The 23,490-nt window shown below is 54.5% G+C and overlaps 7 protein-coding genes across 7 annotated transcripts; 4 read left to right on the top strand and 3 right to left on the bottom strand.

Moving 5' to 3' along the window:
- Nucleotides 1-3,386: 3,386 nt before the first annotated feature.
- PHACADRAFT_147241 (uncharacterized protein) lies at nucleotides 3,387-4,589 on the bottom strand (the record flags this gene model as incomplete). The annotated part of the gene is made up of 2 exons (XM_007397596.1): nucleotides 4,227-4,589; nucleotides 3,387-4,175 (listed from the first exon to the last, which is right to left on the bottom strand). The coding sequence occupies exons 1-2, from the start codon at nucleotides 4,392-4,394 to the stop codon at nucleotides 3,387-3,389; spliced, it is 957 nt and encodes a 318-aa protein (XP_007397658.1). The 5' UTR covers nucleotides 4,395-4,589.
- Nucleotides 4,590-4,904: 315 nt separating this feature from the next.
- On the bottom strand, nucleotides 4,905-7,461 carry PHACADRAFT_259106 (uncharacterized protein). Its single transcript, XM_007397597.1, has 19 exons — nucleotides 7,235-7,461; nucleotides 7,159-7,179; nucleotides 6,838-7,088; nucleotides 6,733-6,789; nucleotides 6,653-6,673; nucleotides 6,525-6,595; nucleotides 6,394-6,475; nucleotides 6,191-6,337; nucleotides 6,058-6,120; nucleotides 5,951-5,997; nucleotides 5,885-5,902; nucleotides 5,805-5,837; nucleotides 5,741-5,752; nucleotides 5,667-5,691; nucleotides 5,600-5,613; nucleotides 5,471-5,548; nucleotides 5,295-5,375; nucleotides 5,059-5,181; nucleotides 4,905-5,007 (listed from the first exon to the last, which is right to left on the bottom strand). Exons 3-19 carry the CDS (start codon nucleotides 6,989-6,991, stop codon nucleotides 4,981-4,983), a joined length of 1,053 nt encoding a protein of 350 aa, XP_007397659.1. The 5' UTR covers nucleotides 6,992-7,088; nucleotides 7,159-7,179; nucleotides 7,235-7,461; the 3' UTR covers nucleotides 4,905-4,980.
- Nucleotides 7,462-8,089: 628 nt separating this feature from the next.
- On the top strand, nucleotides 8,090-8,919 carry PHACADRAFT_259107 (uncharacterized protein). The gene is made up of 3 exons (XM_007397598.1): nucleotides 8,090-8,502; nucleotides 8,561-8,724; nucleotides 8,775-8,919. Exons 1-3 carry the CDS (start codon nucleotides 8,165-8,167, stop codon nucleotides 8,831-8,833), a joined length of 561 nt encoding a protein of 186 aa, XP_007397660.1. The 5' UTR covers nucleotides 8,090-8,164; the 3' UTR covers nucleotides 8,834-8,919.
- Nucleotides 8,920-10,248: 1,329 nt separating this feature from the next.
- On the top strand, nucleotides 10,249-10,828 carry PHACADRAFT_259109 (uncharacterized protein). The gene has a single exon (XM_007397599.1). The coding sequence runs from the start codon at nucleotides 10,299-10,301 to the stop codon at nucleotides 10,731-10,733; it is 435 nt and encodes a 144-aa protein (XP_007397661.1). The 5' UTR covers nucleotides 10,249-10,298; the 3' UTR covers nucleotides 10,734-10,828.
- A 557-nt stretch (nucleotides 10,829-11,385) lies between these two features.
- Nucleotides 11,386-12,016, top strand: PHACADRAFT_30068 (uncharacterized protein; the record flags this gene model as incomplete). The annotated part of the gene is made up of 3 exons (XM_007397537.1): nucleotides 11,386-11,400; nucleotides 11,462-11,935; nucleotides 11,963-12,016. 3 exons carry the CDS (start codon nucleotides 11,386-11,388, stop codon nucleotides 12,014-12,016), a joined length of 543 nt encoding a protein of 180 aa, XP_007397599.1.
- On the bottom strand, nucleotides 11,452-14,049 carry PHACADRAFT_210709 (uncharacterized protein). The gene is made up of 3 exons (XM_007397600.1): nucleotides 13,560-14,049; nucleotides 13,041-13,485; nucleotides 11,452-11,922 (listed from the first exon to the last, which is right to left on the bottom strand). Exons 1-3 carry the CDS (start codon nucleotides 13,680-13,682, stop codon nucleotides 11,651-11,653), a joined length of 840 nt encoding a protein of 279 aa, XP_007397662.1. The 5' UTR covers nucleotides 13,683-14,049; the 3' UTR covers nucleotides 11,452-11,650.
- A 3,229-nt stretch (nucleotides 14,050-17,278) lies between these two features.
- Nucleotides 17,279-22,893, top strand: PHACADRAFT_259113 (uncharacterized protein). The gene is made up of 6 exons (XM_007397601.1): nucleotides 17,279-17,750; nucleotides 17,814-20,575; nucleotides 20,627-20,972; nucleotides 21,027-21,599; nucleotides 21,653-22,235; nucleotides 22,289-22,893. Exons 1-6 carry the CDS (start codon nucleotides 17,300-17,302, stop codon nucleotides 22,395-22,397), a joined length of 4,824 nt encoding a protein of 1,607 aa, XP_007397663.1. The 5' UTR covers nucleotides 17,279-17,299; the 3' UTR covers nucleotides 22,398-22,893.
- Nucleotides 22,894-23,490: the final 597 nt, after the last annotated feature.

A 23,490-nucleotide genomic window follows, 5' to 3' on the forward strand; every position in this document is an offset into this window, starting at 1 on the left:
AAGCGATCCACCTCAATGCTTGCGTGCTGACGACAGCTCTTAAGGAACTTGACAACTATTACGTTAGAAGTGATGCTCAAGTACACCGGCCGCCTGGCGCACGGTGAACCTTCCAAAGCAGTGTTCACAGCGCTTGCTGACTTAGGCGCTGGTACCACGACCGAAGTTGTAGTCAAGTTTGCGCACAGGTACTCAGTCAAGGGACATAACACTATGGGCATGAGCTAATTTCAGATCACCTGAAATGTCCTGGTCAAGCCATCAAAACTGTTTCATTTTTGAAGACTTAATCAGGGCTTTCTGGTGTTTCAAAATGATAGATTTGCTACCACTTTTGTAGCCATTTGCAGTGCAGGAAAATGATAAATTTTGTGTGGCCTGAAATGAACCTGAAATGACTCAATATGGCTACATTTCAGTATGGCAAAGAGTTCATGTTTCAGGAGACTTTGTGGTGCATTTCAGGACATTTGAAAGAACATATGTAGAAATCATTCCTGCCTCATGTTTGCAATGAGGAAAGGTCCAGGCAAGGAAAACTTTTGATGGTCCTGAAATTGCCATTTCTGATGGATTTTGAAGCTATTTTATGAGCTAGAAGATTTTTACTTGAGATAAGTCAGAGACATCCTAGAAATGTACTACAAATTTTCCATAAATGGTAATTTTAGAACTATCAAAAGTTTTCCTTGCCTGGACCTTTCCTCATTGCAAACATGAGGCAGGAATGGTTTCTACATATGTTCTTTCAAATGTCCTGAAATGCACCACAAAGTCTCCTGAAACATGAACTCTTTGCCATACTGAAATGTAGCCATATTGAGTCATTTCAGGTTCATTTCAGGCCACACAAAATTTATCATTTTCCTGCACTGCAAATGGCTACAAAAGTGGTAGCAAATCTATCATTTTGAGACACCAGAAAGCCCCAGTTAAGTCTTCAAAAATGAAACAGTTTTGATGGCTTGACCAGGACATTTCAGATGATCTGAAATCAGCTCATGCCCATAGTGTAAACTCCTTGCCAGCGCCAACCCGCTGCTCGCGCCAAGGCTGTGGTTTTGCGATAAGGTCTATAGCCTCAGCATGATGTACATCGTCATGATGGACTTTATTTGTCATTGCAATTGTCTGCTGTCAAATGCCAATCACAAGTGTCTGCGCGAAGCGAAGCAAATGCTCCATAACAATGGTCTCGTGTTTGGGGACCTCCACAAACCGGACGCGCTACGACATCCCAATGGTGGAGGGATGCTCATTGGCTTTGACTAGTGCAGCACGACCGGCAAGGCAAAATATCCAGGTGACATCATTGTCGACAAAAAGATGCCGTGGCATAAAGATGTATGGCGCTGGGATCTGATTACCAAGGCACATGACATACATCTCCTCAAGGGGCTTGTTAGCATGTCTGAGTAGCACACGGCACACCTGCCAAGTGATGTCGCCCACATCTGATATCAATCGCGTTTGAAACTGACGGTATGTGTACTTAAGTCGTGCTGGTCTCAGTCTGTATTTTCTCAATGCATGTGATGATGACGCATGACCACGAGCAGTTAAAAACACTCTGGCACAGACCAATGAATGGATGAAGCTATTGCTTGGCTTAGACCGCTGGCCTGCTTGGTCTTACAACCAGTACAATCTTTCAATAAAGAAACCATACTACTAAATCATTTGATGTAACCTCTGTAAGTTGCCACAATGTAAGCAGAACCATGCTCAATCATCTTGTGGGACCTTTCATCGTGCTTGTTACCACTCATCTACAGTATGTGGCCGATCCTTGCCGCAGATATGCCCCTTACCAGAGTAGAAGAGACCATCTCCGCCCCAGAAAGTCGTGCCTACAAACAAGCTAGTAAACCAGCGAGATATACTGCCTTTTTCAGCGTGCACGCCAGTGAACACTGGGTACTCCTCCTGAAGATGGTACGTTGTTGATAAATGAGATATCCCTTCCGCGTGTTGAATATCCCTTTATTCCAAAACAAGGAGGTCCCGCCAGAAAGCTACCACAAGCGTGAGGAGGCACCGCCACACCTGAGGGTGTGTTTTGAGTTGGAGAGCGACGCATATGTGCATTTGCAGCATAATAGCATGTGCGAGGCAGGCACAGTGCCGAAGCTATATGGCTTGCTTGAACTGTCAGTCCAGGACATGGATACCTTCGCTGCGCTGCTCGGGAACTAAAGACTCTTCCTTGTGTCACCCAAGAGCTCCAGAAAGAGTATAAGGGCCCACCATTGTATAATGGTTTAAGTTCAGCTATACAGTGATGACCTAAAGTATTGCAACAGACTACAGAGAGGTGCTAAGCCTCCTCAATATCTCCACGAATATTACAGATGGCTGGACACATTGTATATGGTTAATAAACTGGACAACTAGCTGTATTTTCTCAAGGTATCGCCTTGTAGCAGAAGATGTATGCCGGAAGAGTATATCAAAAATAGTTGAAAATATGCATATTTATCATATAATTTGTAGTATAATACAGACTGTAGAATAAAATTGACTCTGCACATACCAAAATGGAGCTATTTATATATTATGTGTACAAATATAATGATGTGATTAGGCATCCATTTGAATGAACTGTAGAGCATATCACATTCATTGCAACATGCAACAGTGTATACTCATATGCTTCAAACATAATCAGGTGCTGAAGTTCTTATATTTTGCTACTATCTCTCTCTCCTAGTAAAGTACACACTGTAAACAGATTTTGGGGAACTTTCCTCTCCACATTGTGGAGTTAGATATGTGCAAACTGCTACAAAAGAAACAAGCCAATGTGATATGCCCTACAGTTCATTCAGATGGATATCTCCTCACATCATTATATTTGTAAACATACTATACAACTAGCTCCATTTTAATATGTGCAGGTTCAATTTTATTCTACTGTCTGTATTCTACTACAAATTATATGATAAATATGCATATTTTCAACTATTTTTGATCTACTCTTCCAGCATACATCTTCTGCTACAAGGTGATACCTTGAGAAAATACAGCTAGTTGTCCAGTTTCTAAACCATATAAAATGCGTCCAGCCATCTGTAATATTTGCGGAGATATTGAGGAATTTTAACACCCCTCTGTAGTCTGTTGCAATACTTTAGGTCATCACTGTATAGCCGCGCCAGCGACTTTCTGATTATACCATATATACTGAGCCTCTCCAGTGGAGAGTCAGTTTCTATACATGTCCTCTGGAAGGCAGGCACATATTTGTGCGCAAGGTGGTATATATATATATCGACCAGATGAACTTATAGTCATCACGATGTAACGCAGACTTAGCTATAGAACGTTCGTCTGGCATATTCGTTACATCACCTTGGCGTCCAACCATCTCTCACGAGTCCATTATTTCAAGTCTCCTGCAATGTACGTAGAGTCTGATCTAGCAAATTTCGTGCGCCCGACCAGTTTGTAGAAGCGTCCGATCTTGAGTCAGTCTCTGCATAGTATACGGGTAGCAGCAGACTGAGCATGCAGCATTGGCGAAGGGCAATGTAAGTGATCAGTACAGCCAATGGGTAAAACCGATCCGTTTGTCGGGCAACTATAGTATAGGTCAACAAATGTGATATATCGTCTGCAACCACACGCTCACGCACCAATTCGTCGTAGAAGTGAGTCCAGGCTCGAGCAAGCTCGTCAAACAGATCTTGCCTGCGAACGGGTGTGTCACCGCTTGATCGCCACACTGCCCAGGATGCATCAAAGTCGACCCATACGACGCGGCCCTCGGGAAGAACCAAGGTGTTGCGTCCGTACACGTCACTGTGCACTATGTACGACGCATGGACGTGGTACAGTGCCCTCAACGCTGCATCTGCCACTGCCAGCGTGATGGTCTGTGTGCTCAGCCGCTGGGCGCCCTCGAAGAACTCGATGAGAAGTGCCTTTGGTGGCTTCTCGTCGTCCTTGAGGTGCTGCCACCGTACGTCGATCCCGGGCAGCGCAGCGATGGCATCCATGTCCTGCACTGACAGCTCAAGCCAGCCATAACACTTCGGCACCGCACCCGCCTCGCACGCGCCGTAGTGCTGCAGATGCGCGTACGCGTCGCTCTCCCGTTCGAAACGCTTCATCGGATGTGGCGGCGCTTCCTCGCGCTTGCGATAGTTCTCGAGCGAGACCTCCTTGTTGCGGAACTGGGGAGTATTCAGTACGCAGAGTGGCCATCTTAGTCATTGGCAACGCACCATCTTCAGTAGGAGCACCCGTTCTCCGACGCGTATCTTGAACAATGCTGTGCTTCCCTTCGGATTGATTTGCTCCAGGAACACCAGCTCGTCCTTAAGCACGGCTTTCTGGAGCGGAGGTGGCCGCTCATACTTGGTGAGCGGCATATCTGCAAGGATCAGTCGCATGTCTACGACATGCACGGGGCACGTCCCATAAGTTCCTGCAAGAGGATTGAGTGCGGTCTTGCTCGCCACATCGCAAGCGGCGGCCCTGAATTCTGGAGTATCGCCTGAATCGTCGGGAGGGTATGGTGTGAGGTTATACGGCGGGGGGGTCTAGCAAGAACGGGTTCTCCTCTGGGTAGCACTCGAGCAGGGACGAAGATATGTTCAAGCTGGTCATCGCTCAGACTCGTCAGCAGCAGTGGTTGCAGCTCGAGTTGAAAGCCATCAATCGAGCTTGGCGCCTTAATAAGTTCCTGTAAGCGCTTTTTGCACACTGAAGATTGTCATGATAGTACCGCGCAATGTGCCACTGTCCTGAAAATTCATTGTCTCTATCGTACGCACAGGTGTACGTTGGTTGCACATATGCGCTCAATACTCGGCCATTGTGTACCATGGGCTGTAACATACTGTACATTACACAGACTTCAGTTACAGGAAAATAACAGACGCGAGGTTGGTCACATAGTAGGGGCATTACGAAGTAATAAATACGCCCTTTACTCAAGTGGGTTATAGGTTGTCCGTCGTACCAGGATACCCATCCTTACAAGATAAACTGCAAGCGTGTATCCTGCGTGCCTGGTCAGCACTGCCCTCCCAATCAAGTCATAGGACAACTCACGATCTTGTGCGAGCTCGACAGCTGCGGCTTCTGATTGTACTTGTTTTTGAGGACCTTGCGGACAGAGATGAGGAGTTCCTGGTACGTCTGGTTCGGGTTCTCGCGGAACGACTCCATGAAGGCCTGTGTGCGTTGCGTGGAGTCATTTCAGTAAGGGCGCAATCGTAGTGTGGCGAAGGGGGGGGCAGAAAGAGGCAACGGGAGGGGCAGATGAGAAATATGGGGAATGAACGTACGTAGGACATTGCGCCCGCAGCAGCGCCGCCCTCCCACGTGTCGGCACTCGACTGCGAGTCTGTGCAGCCGCTGAAAGAGATCTGCGCGCCCGGACATCGACATTACCGCACATGGAGCGGAGCGAAAACATGTTAGTCAGTGCGGGGGGGGGGGGGGTAACAGAAGCGGGACGTACGACGTCGGCACTAGACATCTTCGCGGTCTCATGCTTACGCGCGATAGCTGAGCCCTTGAGGCGTCCGTTGCTGTGGTACTGCGCGAAACAGGTCAGCCGGAGAACTGGACGCGAGGCACAGAGACGTACAATGAAGGGCAGGTCTGTCGTTGCACGGTGAGCGTAAGCTGAGGCGCGAAAAGGAAGAGGGGCTTACCGAGTGCGGTGCCAGAGTGGCAGGACTACGGGTCTATGGTTAGAGGACATGGGGCGGAGGGGGGAGGGACATACGTCAAACAGGGCCTGGAACGAGGTTGGTCAAAAGGTATGCAAAGAGAAATTGTAGTTTTTTTACCGTCAGACGACAGCCGGTAGGCAGCGGCTTGACCTGTGTACTGTCAGCGTGGATACCTGTTCCGTTAGCGGAATGCTTACCATAATTTCATTCATGAGCTAGGCTATGTCAGCATTCAAATAGCGTACACGATTAACATGACATACATCATCGACAATGATCCCAGACTTGCGGAAATCAACAGGCAGAATGACTACGCATAACAGCTCATCATCAGCCTCCGTAACACCACGAAGGTAAGGGACGTACATACCTTCGTCATACCCATCAAGTTCATCTCCATCGCGGTCTTTGACCTGCGAGCCGTGTCCCGAGTCTGCCATGGCCACAAACACAAGCATTCAGCCGCGCTCGGACAATATCGGAAGGAAGCAGGCAGAACATACAGTGGAAGAAGAGCGAATCGTGCTTGTGCGCACTCCGCACGAGCCACTTCATCCCGTCGATCATGTTCTGACGCGTTGGAAGTTGGCGCGGGTTCGTGGCGTCGTCGGTGAGGAGGACAATGTCCTCTGCCTTATACCCGCAATGGCCTGTAAAATTGCAAGCATCAGCCGTGCCAGTTCAGCGTCTATGTGCAGGGGCGTACGGATGAGGAAGCTCCGGACATTCTTTGCGTCGTTGACGCACCCACTGAGCTGTTCTTCCATGCCGATGTAGTTGACGCCGACCTACAAGCGGTGTCAGCGCCAAGCGAGAACAGAGAGCAGGGGCGCATACACAGAGCGCTTTCTTGCGGCCCGTGCACTTGGAGTACTCAAAGTGCGGCGAGGGCATCTCGACGGGCGCGTCTGTCCGGCACTGGTAAGATCCGACGTGTTGCCGCAGAGCTGAGTGATGGGACTTACGGTGCTGCTGTTGCGAAGAGACTGTAGAATATTATATTTAGGAGAGCCGCGTATACCTCGAGTGGTTTCTCAGCACTGACCATGGTGTTGGGGATGGCTCGCATGCTCGTGTCTGTGCGCTTGCGGCTGCTGAGCCACTAGGCAGAGTCAGCCAAAGCTCTGCATGCAAGTGATTGGCAACTTACCTTGCACCTGCGGCTGGTTCGGGTGATGTGAATGATGGTGCGTGTGGTGTACATGCCCGGAGTGCCCGTTACGAGAAGAGTACTCCACGTTGATCTCCACCGGAGACCGCGGCACGCCTCCGGGAGGGAACGAGCTCGGAGTAGGCTGTGGCATCCCATGCGAGCTCGTGCTACTAGATGTATGTGATGAGCCATGGGATGGCGTTTGTCGAATTAGCGGCATGAATGGGGTCGCGTCATCGTAATTTACACTGTGGGGGCGTAGAGATCAGCTCGAGCTAGACGAAGCGCGAGAGGGTGAGAACGAGCGCGGATACGCACGCAGGAGGGTATGGACTTTGTCTGATAACCGAGTGTAAGTAGCTTAATCAAGGGCTAAAGCTGATCCTAAGCTCACTGTGGCGGGTATCCAACCGAGCGCGGCCGCTGTTCGGGCTGCCCAGGGGTATAGGTATGGTCTCCAAAATCCCACATCATCTTGGGCAAGATACAATGGGGTAGTTGAGTGAAAGGTGCGGAGAGTGCGCAGGGCGGTCGGTGTCTCGGAGGCGGAGTCAGGATCGTGCGAGGGTCCGCGACCGTCCTAGGATGGAGGTCAGGCTGATATGGGTAGCTCTGGCGCCGTGACGGCCGCCGAGGGCGGATGTGACTGATGCTATACGACCGCGCGACGTCTCACGGGGCCAGCTTGACGGGAGTGGCAGCCATTCCTGGATGCGGCGGTAAACGGCGCCCAGAAACCGTGGAAGCCTGTATAGTTCCTAGTGCATAGCAGTTATATTGGTAAGTACTTCCTATTGATATCCCAACAGTCAATCCCTTAGCCAATGTACGCAAAAGATATTTGGGCCCTACGACGTCGAGGATGCCGCACGGGAGAAGCAAGCGTTCATCATGAGTGCATTGACAAGCCGTATCACCACGACCCCTTCGGCGCCTCGGCACGCGCGCCCTCCTGTCACGAGAACGGCGGGTCACATGTCACACCCCGCCGCGCTCTGCTCCGCCGCCTTTTGCACTGTCCCTGTTTCCATTCCCTCTGACCATGTCACACAGCTCTGCATCCAGCGATGATGAGGCGCCAGAGTCTTTCTCCTTTAACAAGTCCAAAAAGACGGTAGAGGGTGAGGCAAGGGCCTTGCAAAAGTTCTACGCCGACGAGAAGCAGAGACTGAAGGAGAAGAGGAGGCAGAAGGACAGGGCGCTGAAGGAGAGGAAGACACTGGCTAAGGGCAAAGGCAAAGCGAAGGAGATGGTGCTCAAAGAGGGGGACGAGGAGGATAATGAGGAGCCTGCGTCGCCTTCGAAGGAGGACCTGGAGGCGAGGATGGAGAGGGCCATGAGGGAGGCGCAGGAGGAGTTCGGCGAGGATGATGAGGGCGAGGGCGAGGACTTTGACATGAGCGGCCAGCAGAATGATGAAGACGAGGGTAGCGAACGGGACGATGAAAACGACGCCGAGTCAGAAGATGAAGACGACGAGCCAATACAGTCCGAGCCCATGAAAAAGAAGGATTACCTTCCTGAGCATCTGTTCGCATCCGCGTTCTCGCAGCTTTCTTCAGAAGACGAGCCGAAAGCGAAAGCAAGGTCTAAGAAACGAGCTGCTTCGCCACCGACGAAGCGGAAGCGCGTAAAGACCTCGACGAAGGAGATCGTTGTCGGGTGTGTAATTCTATATCTGAATACCAGTTTTGTTCCCATCTCATGCTGTGACTCGTAGGTCGCGCGTCGTCCGCACCTTGCCATCACTTGCGAACCACCCGTCAACGACGACGCCAAAAGGCTTCGCACCTCCGCGTGCCCTGAAGAAGTTCGTGGACCGCAGTCTCAACGTGCGCGGCAGGGCAAAAGACGCGAAGTTGCGTGGCTGGGAGCGGAGACCAGGTGCGTCTGTCGGCCGTGACCTGTTCTTTGTGTGCTGAACCTCCGCAAAGCGAACATAGGCGTCATGAAGCGCAATGGGCCTGCCGCACATTTCGTCCGGGACGACTAGTCTATTCATATCCCCTCCACTTCCTACTTGTCAGACACACCCGCTCCGTAATGTGCTTTTGATGTGAACGCCACGTCTTTGAACATGGGGATAACGCGAGTTTCAACTGCAGTGGCTTCTGTCTTGTCAGCGTTTCGCGCGAACCACGGGCCCAAACCTCGCGTATTGCGAAAAGCGAGGGTGCGTTTGTGCAAAGCTACCTACCATTTTAGCAGGCAGCATTTCCCTGGCATTATGCTTGGTGGTTGAGCACCCCATGTTGCAAATGAGTATGGGCCTCGGCCCAAAGGTCTACGTGAGCAATTCAGTGCAAAATTACGCGCCCTTTTGCACACAGTGGCCCGAGTCTTTGTGTCTCTAGAGTATACGAGCAGATGGCATGTAACTCGCATGTAAGGCATGACCGCGGCTAGCTCGGGCGCTTGTCACTTTCAGCGCCATTTGTCGCGTTCTCTCTAGATCTCCACTTTGTTTGCAAGTCCTCGTCGCAAACCATGCAGTCTTCGAAAGCTGCAGAAATCCCGGAAGAGCTCTTCGAGTACATACTACGACATGTGTGCGATCCCAACAAAAAAGTGCCCCTCGAGCGGTACGCAAAGCCGTACATCTCCGCCTGCGCTGCCGTTTGCCGATACTGGGCACGCTTGGCTCGACGAGAACTCTTTCGCTGCGTGACATTGCGCACTTTGGACGACGTCAATCGCTTTCGCGGCATCTTGGAAGTACCCACCCTCCCTAGTCTCGAGCCTGTCGCTGAGATGGTAGTTATTATCATTGCCACACTCAACTACACAGATGCCCCGTGGCTACATTTGGTCTCTCGGCTCATTCTAGCCAAGTTGGAGACGGAATATACGTTCAGCGTGAACGCGCTTCCTTCAAAAGGGCGTACATGGCGCACGCTCCATCCATCCTTGCCGCGCACACCTCCGGGCTCGATAGTCCCGGTCATGGAGCTCGACATAACGGGCGTGCACTTTCCCAACGGGCATGCTCTTGCTCGTCTTCTCTCGTCCTTACCGACCCTTCGCTATCTCAACGCTGATGACATTTCATTCGGCACTAACACGCAGCCGACCCCAAAAGATCTCTTCGTTCCGCCTTTCGGCCTAGAGCTGTACCACATCGCCACAAACCACCACGCGCTGTGCCTTGCATTCTTACCGCGGCTACTCGCGAACCGCGCTAGCGATGCAGAAGCACCACCGGCGAAGATTCATGCGGGTCGCACAGCAAAGTACATCCTGAATGACGACGATCTTGCCGCATTATGCGACCTTTTTGGCCTGTTCAAGGCTGGACCTAATTTCAGGATTGCCCATTTGTACAATGCGCCGTTGCCTAGGGTGCCAGACATGGATAGTACGCTCCTCGCATACTGTTTTCTGGTATGGCGCTCACGTATTGCCTAGTTCTCAATCTCAGCACTCACGAAAAAAATTCTGTCAAGGACTGGGGAAGACATATGGCCCCCGATATTAGAGTATATCTCAGTCCTGGTATGAACACACGCACCCTATCGCGGTCAAACACCGCCCAAGCACCAGCGCAATCAATACAACTATATGTACATACGGTATACATCGACCTTACGATGAAAATCGCCAACAGCGCGCGGGAGCTCTGCACAGAGTCACTCTGGACACGCTTCGCAGAGACCGCACTCAAGTTTGTGCACTTGCAGTGGGTTGAGATCTGGCGCGAATGGGACTCGCACGAAGATGATATCTCCGAGTCTTTGGGTATCACCGATGCGGCGTTCAACCCGCTCATGGAGGCGAGGAAGTTCCGAAGTCGGTTCGTTGACGATTTGTGGCCTACGGTAGTAGTGGCAGATACGGCTACACCAACATTCATAGAGTCTAGCTCGTCGGATGAAGAGTCTAGCAGTGAGGCATGACGTTGTGTGGCGGCTTACTCTAGTATCTCGCACTGTATATCTATGCTGGCCAATTTCTGCCAAACAGCTGCTTGTAGATGATACGGAAAGGGATCGAGTTCAAGTATCACATATAACATACAGTATACTGAGGACAAAAAGAGACACAACTTAGCACGGGCAAACGACGGCGCTTCCTGTTTGATCACCGTGACTGACTCACCATGGCTTGCCATCAAGGCCACTCACGTTCTCTTGCAACAACCACTTCCAATACCTACAACGCACATTCCTCGCGCATGACATGGATTCATCCAATATCTAAGCGTACAGTACTGTTCCCGACGTGAGCCATTACCCCGAATGCATCCCTTTCGCTATGGATGTACAACCTCATCCCAGCGCCTCTGGATAGCACGTTATATGATACTCCAGAGCTACTCGCAAATGTTCGCGCAGTCGCTGAAAGGATAAACACAAACCTGTTTTGCACTATGTATGGCACGAACCCTCTCAATATTGCCGACCCGAACTTTTACCTGACGTGGTATCCATGGGTTGACTCTACCGCGCCGCCACCGCTTCGACACTATCAGGGGATTTCCGCGTTCTCGAGCAATTGAATCCTAAGGGGAACTCACCCATATTTCTGGTTGAGCTCGATGACCAGACGATGCTACTCAAAGTGGTGTGTCTATTACGCGCTCGGCTTATGCGAACGCTAACGCTAATTCGATATTGTACACCAGTTTCCTGACCGAGATGCGCTTCAGGATGAAGATACCGACGATGACGACGACGATAACTGGGGCCGCGACACAAGTAAGCCAGATACGAGAGCCCTATTTCGGCGCGAATGCGAAGCGTATGCCCACCTGCTCCATTTCGGTATCTGCAAAAGAAGAATTGTCCCGAACTGCTACGGGCGAACCACACTTTCACCTGGTCACATCGGCAAGCTCGTGGCGCTTCCTGCTGCCTCCGACACAGTATGCGCCTTGCCGAACGAAGAGCTTCCGCCAAAGGGCATCCTCATCGAGTACTTCGCGAACGCGGAACGGCTCTCCCACCAGAACATCACGCCCGAGGTAGCGCAGGCTGCGCTGCGAGCCCTGAATGCTGTACATACCGGGAACGTCCTTCATGGTGACGTCCACCAGCGCAACATTCTGCTGTTGCCCGACAGACGAGTCGTGTGGATTGACTTTGACTGCTCGTGCTGTGTGAGTAGCCGCCGCTTGATGCGACAGGATCTTGTGAGAGAATTGAGAGACGCATGGTCGTACGTCTTGAACGACTGGTAAGGTTTGAAATTCCGGAACGTTGAGTCTGAGTCTGACTTCAGCCACAGTTACCAGATAAACGTATCGGATACGACCACACTTGAGACCTTGAGACCGCCGGGGGGGGATATACGCCACCGAGCCTAAGGAAATGAGACTGCTGACCCTGCCTGCGCACGACGCGGTCCGCCAGCCTTTCCCGCAGGACAACATGCGCTACTTGTGCGACACCAGCAGGGTGTTCTGCCTCCTGAGACTGCGGAAGACGTCTCGCTGGAGGACCTCGAAGCCGCCGCCGTGTAGAGCCACTCGAGCGGGTGCTCATTGGCAGGCCCGTCAGAGTGCGACTCGGAAGTTTCTATGTGGGGCTGGGACAGGTCCCTATGATGTATCGAAGACGATGTTCTAGTTCAGTGTAATCCACTGAGTTTTCTCCGAGTCCATGCCGGACGGCGCGTAACGTGCGAATTTTCAGGAGGCGATGTGTGTTTTTCGGCAACGCGTACAACAAAAGCATGCGCAGACACTTCACCGGGTTGAAGTTTTAGATTCATCCTCAGGTGGCGATTGAGTATATACGAATCTGAGGTCGATCGGGCTCTCTCCTACTAGGTAGGTGCGGATGATTCCTCCGTTGGAAACAAAATCTAATGGGACTAAAGGAAGTCACGGCAGGGCGAGCTTCCAACCTTGACCGGAGAAGTGTGCGATATCATGCGTGGCTCTCTCGGGCATAAGTCGCAATGCCCAGCAGACCCCGTCATCCGGGGAATGAAGCGATCGCTTTCCTTTGGAAGAATGTCGAAGAATTGCGATTATATAGGTGGCAGGCCCAGCATAGCACCAGAAAGAGTACAATCCTACAGATGTTGAATGTTATTCATTTCTCTGCGTGGCAAGATCGCCAACCGAGCTCCCAGACACAGCCCAAGAAATAGCTCCCTTGTTCAGATCGACCGCGATTCCTCCCTCCTCTACTACTCATTCCCGTTGTTTATAATGTCCATCAGGTGCTCCTTCCACCGCGACCTCGGACCCGACCAACGCTCTGGGGTGTCGACCACGCCGTAACACATGATGCCGCAAACCTTGGTGTCTTCGTCCTGAACGATGGCTGTCGGTATTGCCACGACGGTGGGGTCTGTTTGCACGTGCATCTCCTTCCCCTGCACCAGTGTCGTCCGCGTCTCCTCCGGAAGATCGTCGATGGCGCGCACTTCAGCATCAACGACAATCCACGCGAGTCCTTTGCGGCGGGTGGGCTCTGGGCGGGGTTTGACGGTGATCCAGAGCACCTTGTTCTCAGTGTTCGCCATGTCCTGGTCGCCCTCGAGCACCCAGAAGGTGATGTTGAAAAGCGTGTCGCGGTGACGGGCGACGAAGGCGTCGAGCGAGCGCGTGCGCTCCTCGCCGTGCTCCGCTGTGCACGCTCGTGCGATGCCGCACATCCGCTTGTGGAACGGCCATGCGGCACGCTGGCACTCCTTGCTCTGTATGTGGGGGCGAACGGGCGGGACGACTGAGCACACGCCGTCGGGGCAGAAGCAGACAAAGGCGCACGCACGCAGTATAACATGTACTTGCACCCCGTGCAGCGCGATAGCTTCACTCCAGCGCCCTTCCTCCTCTGACACTGCTGGCACACCTCGCCGCGAGGCATCGTCAAGCCGAAATCGGGGGCAGGCATGGTCGGTTAGTACGGGCGGGAAGTGCGCCGCTGGCTAGTATTGGTGACGTAACGCTTATGGTTTGGTTCGTATATGATCACGCTCGTTGGGAGCGGGGGCTTCCAGACAGTCGCAGCTTGCAGATCGGGGCTAGTTTTCTTCGACAAAGTGGAGCGCAAGGTGCCGAAACAGTGAGGGTAGGGACGGCAAGATCTTGAGACTCGAAGTTCCTCGATCTTGCGAGCCTTGCGCTGTTTGTCCTGTCTTTGGGGCTCAAATTCTAGTATTCCAGGCTGCACGCTGCGACAAACCAGAAATGTAGAATAAAGTCCGGCAGATCGTGCGAGTAGGAGCCCGGAGGTGAGAGATACGTGGAGGGTGTCGGTCGCCCTTGTGGCGTCATTTGATGCGACTTGCACGTGACTTTCGTCGGCTATTCCCCGACGGTATCCAGAGACTGAAACTTTTTCCTCAGACCTTTGTTGTCTTCCGCCACCTCCTCCCGTGCCATATGCATAAGCCGTTTGCCTTTCCTCCGGCTGTGCGATCCTGTATTTTTCTCTATGGGTCAGGTGGGTGCCTACGAGCGCCGCTCAATCATCTTGAGTCAAAGCGCCTTCATCAAATATCTGCGCGTTTCGACCGACGCGACAAGTCAAAAAACTACGAGGTCCCTTGGTAAGTTCTGAAACCGAAAGAGCACACAGGAGCACTCGTCGCATTTTGGGGACTTTGATATGGCTTTGATAGAACGCGTGCGAAACGAGTGGGTATATGCGCTCTATTCGACCAAGGCATCCCAATAGTGTACCGTGAGTAACTCCAACGCATATATACACGAGAATTAATGCTAAGGTGCTCCAGGATTCAAAGGATATAAGAAACATGCTGTCGTACAGGTTGCCGCACACAGGCGTGCCTTAGTCTTAATTAACACGCGTATCCGCGGCTCTGCACGGTTCTTATGGCGACTCCACCTCACAAAGGCAAGCGATGCAAGTTGGAGGCGCATAGTTTAACCGCCACAACGCCTATGCTGATGGCTTGGCAAGCTTATTTTTTCCGCATACACCGGAAATCGACCTGCTTTATTGTCAGTGCGTCGCCACCTCTTTTGGGCGTCGGTCTCATCTGAACGCACTCCAAGTTGTCGATCGGGCTGGGCCACAACAACGCCAGCAGTGCTGTCGCCATGGTGAGCACGCTGCGCTGTCATGGTCACATACTCCGGTCTCTAACGTCCTTGTCTCTTGTCGCTACAAGCCCCCAGCAGACGATGGGTGACATCAACGCTGTTTTTGTTCTCCGGGCGGCATTCATTATACTCCGTTCCCACGTCACGCAATAACCGCGGAGGAAGGGCGGACACCACGGTCACGTTGGCAGACGCGCCCCGGCGGAAGCGCTGTCCGAGAAAGGCGTTTCCGTGATGCGCGCCCACGGCCACAAACACCTCGTGTTAGCGGCGTGTTCAAGTCCAACATTCCTTGCCCGAAGCGGCCGCTCGGTTCTCCTCGTACCTTCACCACTTTCATTCTGCTTTCTGGGAGTTTTCACTTTCGCGGTAGCAGCTTGGGGCGTTGGAGGTGACCGAGAGGTGTTTGTTGGTTTCTTTTCGGAGAAAGTAATACGGTGCGCGCAATATTGCCTCGCCTCGTTGCGCTTGCGCATTGATGGTTTCCCCCCTCAGCATTTCGCAGGAAACAATTGGAAAGTAATTTGACACGCAATTCTTCACACGCAACTTCACGACAAGCTTAGCGTTTGCAAGCACGCACACGCATAGAAGACCATTAACGCAAGCGAAGGACACTCGACCCTTTGAAGATCAATTCGAACACGACTCGCGCCGTGCACTAGCCAGAAATAGTCTCGATCCCGACTTCTGCTTTATTACGACTTTTTACGCTTTGAAGACCCAAGACTTTATCACGACTCTACAAGTTCTTCACGACTCACGCTTTGTTTCCATTCACGATGCCACGCAACGCACTCCATTCACGGAACGGTCAGCCCGGCGCTGTCCCCTCAGCCTCTTCTACCACGCCACCGCCGCAAGCCGTTCCAACAATCCGCTTCACCTCAGCCACGCCCTCCTCGTACGACCCGTCCGAGTCCCAGCTCGAGCTCAACATGGACGCGTACCCACTCCCCGTCGATCGCATCGTCCCCTTCACCGCCGCCCCGCTCGCGCCGCGCGTCGACCCCGATGCCACGCCACGCAAGAAGCTCGTACCGAAAAAGTCCCGACTCGCGCTGCTCGCGGCGGGCACAAAGAGCCTCGGGAAGGACAAGACCAAGACCAAGAGCCGCGCGGACGACCTGTCCGACGTCGTGCGCCGGGTCGGCGCCTCTGACACGGGCCGCACGGGCGGCTTCGAGATCTACGTCGACCACTGCGAGGACGCCGAAGACGCCTCGATCCTCATGGTCAAGAAGAAGAAGTCCCGCGCCGCGCTCGACGATGTGCACTGGGGCTCCGGTGCGCTCGGGGAGGTGACCAACGTCGGCGCGTACGCCGGCGCCAGCAATGCGACCGCCCGCGAGCCGCGGACGGCGCCCAACACACTCAAGGTCCCCGCCAAGGGCGACGAGAACCAGAACCAGAACGGAAAATGGTGGAATATGAGTATCAGGGGACGCAAAGAGAAGGAAAAGGAGAAGGCCCCCGTTCGCTCCAAGAGTACGTTGATGTCTTGCGCCTTGATGTGTGGTGCACTGACTTGTTGCTGTCTCATCCAGCACCCGAGCCATTCGGCAAACCAGTAGAAGACTCTGAACGCAGGGCCCGCTTCAATTCACTTGATTCGACCAGGCTACTGTCATTCGTTGTAGGTTTGCACACTCCTCTGCTGTGAAGGCGAGGCTGATGGCTGTGCAGCAACCGAAAGGATCAGACCAGCCTCCGCCAGTCCCACCCAAAGATTTCTCAGCCGCGCAGGAGCAAACTCCGCGCCAGCGCAGCGGAACGCTGTCCTCGCTGTCGGCGTTGCTCAACGTGCCCAGCTACGAGAGCGGCGCAGACGGCCTGCTCGCACCGCCAACGCCCGTCGAGGCCCCGGCGCAGAACCAAGGATCCATCGCATTGCGCGCGATGCGGAGCATGGCTCGCATGAAGAGCTTCGTAAACATCGGCTCCGACAAGACCGAAAAGGAAGCCAACAATACACGCATTGGCGCGACCACCACGGCCACCTCAGTTAGGATGAAGGGGAAGCTGAAGAAGACGAAGGAGAAGAAGAAAGAGGAGAAGAGGAGCGAGCGCATCTCGACGAGCAGCTTCGAAGCCGGCACCCTAAGCTCCTTGAGCGTCCCCGTCCCGCCCCTGCCGGACACGATCAACAGGAAGCCAAGCAAGCTTGCGCTCGGTGGGCTCATCCCGAACCCCCTGCGTCCGAGCACCGTGCGCTCCACGAGCAGCCGCGTCTCGTCGGCGTCTTCCGAGTCGAGAGCCTGTTCGCCCATCTCGCCTGGCGCACCTCCGACGCACGGACTGTACGCCCTCAGCAACCCCCGCCTCTCGGCGCTCGACTCGTCCACGCACCTCAGCCTGGACCCGAACGGCCGCCCGACGTCCGCGTACTCGATGTCCAGCGGCGGCTCGTCGTCGCTGCGCCCGCCGTCGACCGCGTCACGCATGTCGCGCTCGTCGGGCATGTCCGCGTCCGCGTTCTCGATGCGCTCGCAGCGCAGCTCGTCGAGCTCGAACGCGTCCGTGCGCTGGGACGAGGACTGCCTCCAGGGCACCCGCGAGGCGCAACGCCGCGAGCGCGCACAGCGCAGGAGCCAGCCCGGCGCACAGGAGAGCAAGCAAAGCGCGGACCCGCGCCGCAGGACGCCCGTCATTGAGATCTTCCCGGAGATCCGGTCGACGCCGACGATGAAGAGGAGTTCGCTCGAGGAGCACGCTGCCCGTGGGAACGGAGAACAGCCGCCAGTCGTCACCCTTGAGGAGGCAACGACGGATTATCAGAGCGAGGGCGAGACTTCTGGCTCTGCGACGCCTGTGAAGCGAGCGAGGCCACGCCCGTGGTCTGAGCAGCTGCTCGAGAAAGTGCGACCCAAGGCCATCTCAGGCGACGCGGAAGGTAAGACTACACTCGCGTACTGCCGTCTCTGGTCCGAATGCTGACATGTATGAATTGCGCTAGGTGTCATATCGATCTTGGATGCTGCGACCAACGACCTCGCTTCGTTGATCAACCGTCTCGATCTGGAGGCTACGCCATCCAGTGTGCAGGGCTCGCCGCTCAGGCCTCTGCAGGGCTCACCGTCGCTCGCGTCCCTCGGCAAAGCCGGCGAGGGCTCCCCGCTCAAGCCCAAGAGGTGTACCTTCGACAAAACGCGCGACGCGCCCACGCTTTCTGAACGTGAGAGCCTCGAGTCGATCAGCTCCCTGCGCCCGTACGGCCAGGTTGGTCGCACGCACTCGGATCCCGCGGTGCCTCCGACGAGGCAGCAGGCGATGGACACGCTCGACGTCCGCCGCATGCTCATCGGCCAGCGGATCGCATCGTGGAACGAACTCGAGAGCCAACTGTCGTCCAAGAGGCCTGCGGCGCAGGCGCAGGCGACGGCGAAGCCCTTTCGTCCGACGCACAGGCGCATGGTGACGCCAGGTCCCGAAGACATGGACATCGCCACGATGTTTCAGCCCCTCAAGCCCTCTGCCAAACAGCGCGAGGCGTCTGTCGAATCCCTTCCCTCGACGGCTTCGACCCCAGCCCAGGGCTCTCAGGATCCAGCGAACCCGTCCTCGCAGACGTTTGGCTCCGACGCTCCGACGTCCAAGGTGGGAAAGAGCCCGTCCGTGGATCTCGGTTACGACGACGCGGCCCCTCCGTCTCCCAGTCCTACCACGAGGCGTCGCCCCAAGCATTCCAAGAGGTCGTCAGTTCTTTCTGTCATGTGCGACACCGGCGCGACCCTTCCGCGAGAGAGCCTGATCAGCCTGGGTTTGACAGGCACGCTAGGTGGACCGGAGCCCGAAGTGGACCCCGAGGATCCTGACTCTGACATCCCGGATGAGCTGCAGGCGATCATGTCTGGCCAAAGCGACGACGACGACACCACAGAGCTGCTCGGCAAGATGCTCGCCTGCAAGCGCCACGACAGAGCCCCATCGCCCGGCCTGCCCCCGTCGGCTGCGCTGCCGTCCCTTCAGAACGAGACCAAGTCAGAACAAGAGCAAAAGCCCGTTTTTCGTGCGTCTCTCGTCAGCGTGGATTCCAACCAGACCGACCTCGACGAGAGTGACGTCTCTGCCTCTGAGGACGACACCAAAAAGTCCTTTGACTTCACTGGGGAGCTTCGGCTGTTAAACTCGTCGGGCGGCTCTGATCGTCGGAGCTTCGTCGAACAGCTTGAGAGTGCGTTCCGCACGCCAGGAGACATCTCTCTCGGGCTCCAGCTTGGCGCCAACCTCTTCCTCAAGGATGTGCCTCCGACTCCAGCGCTTCAGCCTGAGCATCGCAGGACCCCCGACAAGGACATGGTACCACAGAGTGTCACAGAAGCTGACGTGTCGTCGTTCCGTCTCAGCCTTCTCTCTGACGGACAGTCCTGCCGCGACTCGGCGACGTCAGATACTCTCGAACGCCTCCTAGCAGAATGCGAGGAAGACATTTGCAGGCCGTATAGCATGCTGAGGAAGAGCCAGAGCACAATGCGTTCTAAAGCGTCAGACGGCAGGCTGAACACGAGCTTCAAGTTCGGCGGCAAGCCGTCGATCCCCGACTCAGTGGAGGAGAGCGCGGAGCTCAAGCCGCTTACTCTGTCAGATATTATCCCACCAGCCTCGCATGCGCGCTCGCCGTCTCAGTCGTCTTTGATGGAAGGTGACAGCTCTGTGCTGAAGTCGATTCTGGGCAATGCATACGAGGGTGACACGTCGGTCGTCAATTCGATCGTCGCTCAAGCGCAAGCCGCTGCCCCAGCTGTACCCCGTCCTCGCCTTGACTCCGATTCGAGCTCGAAGCGGCGGGCAAGGGAATCTCTCGACTTATCGAACATGTCACGCTCCAGAACTAACTCCGAGCTCAGCTTCAAGGGCTTGGAGAGCTTCGAGGAGGTTCGCAGAGGCTTCGAGTTCCACCCCAATAGTCGACCGGCGTTCTACCCCCCGCCTGGCGCTCCCAAGTCCTGGCAGAGCCGGCACGAGTCTATGTACAGCATCGCCTCTATGTCATCGCTCGGTACAATCCTCGACTCTGGGATCTCCGATCCCTTCGGGTATGCTTCGAGCCGCCCCGTGTCTACTGCAGACGAACTATCATTCGCCATGTCCTCCACGATCGACGATACCTTCTCATTCGTTAGGAAAGGTTCATATCGCAAGCGCGTCGATAGCGACGCATCAAGCTTCTGTTTGCGTCCAGGCGCTGCTCGTGGTCAACGCCGCAACGAGTCGAACATTCCACCCATCAGCATATACAACCGTAGTTTCGGTGTACATCGCAGGATAGACTCCAACTCCAGCATGAGCCCTTCCAACGAATCAATGGAGAGCGATTTCTCCTTGGGCAGCCTTGCCAGGCCCGGTCTTGGCGACAAGATGTTCGACAGGATGGAGTACGGGATGCCACTCGCCGCGATCTCAGCTTCACCCACCGGCAGCTTTTTCAGCGAGCAGGACAGCACCAGCAGGAGATACTCGGACATCAGCGAACGGGGCGAGCAGCAGGGTGTATCCTACGACTCGGTCTTTGATACTGAACGGAGGGCGTCAGTCACCGACTCCATCTTTGAGAAGACTGGCATGCCGACTTCGCACGATGTTTCCGACGACGTGTTCGAGTTCGATTTGTCGCGCCCGACGGACTCCCCTCGCCTGAATCAGTTCCGTCCCATCTCGATGATGAGTGTCGCTAGCACCACCCACTCGATTCCCCGAAGTGAAGATACAATGATCAGTGTAAGCTGTTCCCTTTGAACGCATTGCGGATAGTGCTAATGGATTTTGCAGATGATTGGTGGAGGTCATGTTCGTCGTCGCTCGATTGATTCACGCATCGACGACTCTCCATGCATCGACCTAGAGCGCAAGGAGAAGAAGAAACATACCGCTCTCCAGCATATTGCTCGCGTCCTCGAGTTCGACCAGAAGCCAGACGAGCTTCCCTCGGACTTCGTCGACAGGCTCCCCAAGATATCTCTAGATAAGGCTCATGCTACCAAGCCCTCTATCGCATCAACATCGTCGTTCCAGCTTGGCGACGAGCCCATCATCAAGGCTGGTAAAGGTTTACTGCAGCGCCAGAGTCTGGAGAAAGACGCTCTCATCGCGCACGAAGAAAAGATCGCCGCGTCCTGTGAGTACATCAACATACTCTCGCTTTTGCTACGTTCTCATGGACTGCGATAAGTGGCAGCGACGGCAGTGTTCTCGCTTCCTGTTCCGGTCAGTCGGTCTCGCTCGAGCACTGTAACAAGTTCTGGCGGGGAAACGCCCCCTCTGTCGCCTTCAGACGGCTGTTCGGTCTCCAGTGGCTCCCAGTCAAGCATCGATATCGCTCATCTCGATAATTTACTCACGGCTGCGACACTGCCCGCCAGCGGCATCGCCCGAGCGCGCTCTGCCCGCATGCGGGAGCGGGGCACTGGTCACCGTCGACGCTTGTCTTCGGCACGTATTTCTCGGTCTTCTGTCTACGAGACGATACAGGAAGAGGAATACTCGTACTCTCCGTCACCTGCCAAACCCTCTACCAACACCACGGTTGACCACAATGTGACCACGCCCAAAGACGGATCTCTGTCTCGGGCGGGCTCTATTTACATTGTTGCCCCAGATACAGAGTCTGTCGGCGAGTGGGACGATGAACAGGGTATTGTAGGTGTGCGGAAGTACTACGCGCTTCGACAGGAGGCCGATGTGGCTGTGACGGAGAGCAAGAAAGTTTGGCCTGATACATCGTTCTCGACTTTCGCTATGCAAAGTGAGTGCTCGCTTTACAGAAAGCTTATTGACACTGACACTTGCGTGCTGCAGCGTTTGAGCTGCCCACTACCCGGTCTGCTATGCAAGCAATGCTCGAACAATCACAGAAGAGCTATGGTCCTCTGTCCTCTGAGCTCCGTGCTCACCGAATCCGGTCCCGCACTTCTTCTCGCACATCGCCGTATCCTGTCCGTTCGCGCCGCGCTTCGGTAGAGAAACAGCCTCAAGCCCTGCCCGAGAGCAGACCGTTCGCGTCTCCGCGGCACTCCATGAACATGCCCCTTGTCGAAATCTCGATCAACCCGAATACCAAAAACGCGAAAGTGTTCTCTCCGCAGCCAGCCCGTGATGTTCAACCATTCTCGAAGTCCGCTGTCGACCTAGAGTCGTCCAAGCACGCTGTCGCGAGGAGCCCCAGCGCCACCCGGCGCACTCGCGTCGCGTCGAGTGCCCGCAGAGCAGCGCTGGGTTGGTCAAAGCGAAATAACGCAAAGTCGAACACCGCGACCATCAAAGGTAGCGCCGGTACCGGCAAGGGGCCCACTAGCAGTGCGAGTGTGAAGGAGAATTTCGGTACCATCAGGCCGAGCACAAACAGTGCACTTGCGAAGGAGAATGCCGGCACTATCCTCAGGTACGTGAAGTGCCCGCTTCATTATCGGTACCGGTATCTAACGTATACTACAGCCACAATGAATCGTTGAAAATATCGCGCCCGCGTCCACGAGGCAGACCGGCCCCAGCTCGTGCTGCCTTGAGTCGTGCTCCTCTGGCCGCCTCCCAGTCATATGTGTAGACAAAACACAAATGCGAAGAAATGTACAACTGCCTCCTCCGTCGTAGCGCCGTCTTTCCCCGCCAAGCGCTTGATCCAAGCCCACGACGACCGCGTCGGTGGTGGCACCCCCTATGCCATTCTGTCCTATGCTCTCATTTTCTTGTTTCTCTCAGTGTATCAACCAATCTTCGTCTCAAGTCGCTTCTACGCACCAGCCCTTCGTGCGCTGTTGCTGTCTCCGTCGCCCTGATGCAGTATACTTGCGGCTGTGGCCTCGAGGTCGAAACCGAATGTGTTTCATCTTCGGACTCTGTCTGCTCGTCTGTCTGCATCTGTTTGTAACAAACTGTAACCATGAGAGTGTGTACTACCCATTCCTCATATTCGAGATTTCGACTATGTATGCTCTTCCAGCTTGGACTCTCCGCGAGACTCGATGCCTCGCCGTCTTTGTGCGCTGCTGTCTGTTGTATAGTTTGTTGAGCAAATGTATATAATCTGTTTTTGACCCGCCCTCGGTCGCTGTGGGCTCTCAGAAGGAATTATCAGAGAACAGGTGACGAGCTAGGTTAGGACTCCGTTTGCTGATGTGAACAGATGCTAGCATCTTTCGCGTACATTGGCCAGCTCAAGGCTCCGCCCCAGGTACTCTATAAATTCAGCATCGACACCAGTGGGCGCCACGTACGTTTGTACTCGGCACGGGCTTCCTCCGAGCCGCTGCGTAACCTAGCCTGAAGGAGCATGCCGACTCCTGCCCGGGGTTACGACGCTTACCTAAGCCAGGAGTGCCGGACTGTGTCCGAACATCTAACCGGCTTCACGCACTAATCGTTACGACATCGCAGGACTGGCCGCAGTGGAGAAGACTGAATACCTACCACCTGTGCGCTCACATCGAGCGCATGCTGAAGAACATTACCATGCGTCCCACTGATTTCGGCACATAGAAACTGATCTGATATGCGCCAACCCAATAAGCATCTTGTAAAGCTTTCTCCTGGGAAATGGATGTTATTAACAGCATCTACGAGAAGCCTAGTAGCTCACACCGCTCGCTGGCCGTCGGGATTCACGCCCCAGACGGCAAGATGTACGGGTGGGCATGATC

This window comes from Phanerochaete carnosa (assembly GCF_000300595.1).
Source record: "Phanerochaete carnosa HHB-10118-sp unplaced genomic scaffold PHACAscaffold_7, whole genome shotgun sequence".
Lineage (NCBI taxonomy): Eukaryota > Fungi > Basidiomycota > Agaricomycetes > Polyporales > Phanerochaetaceae > Phanerochaete > Phanerochaete carnosa.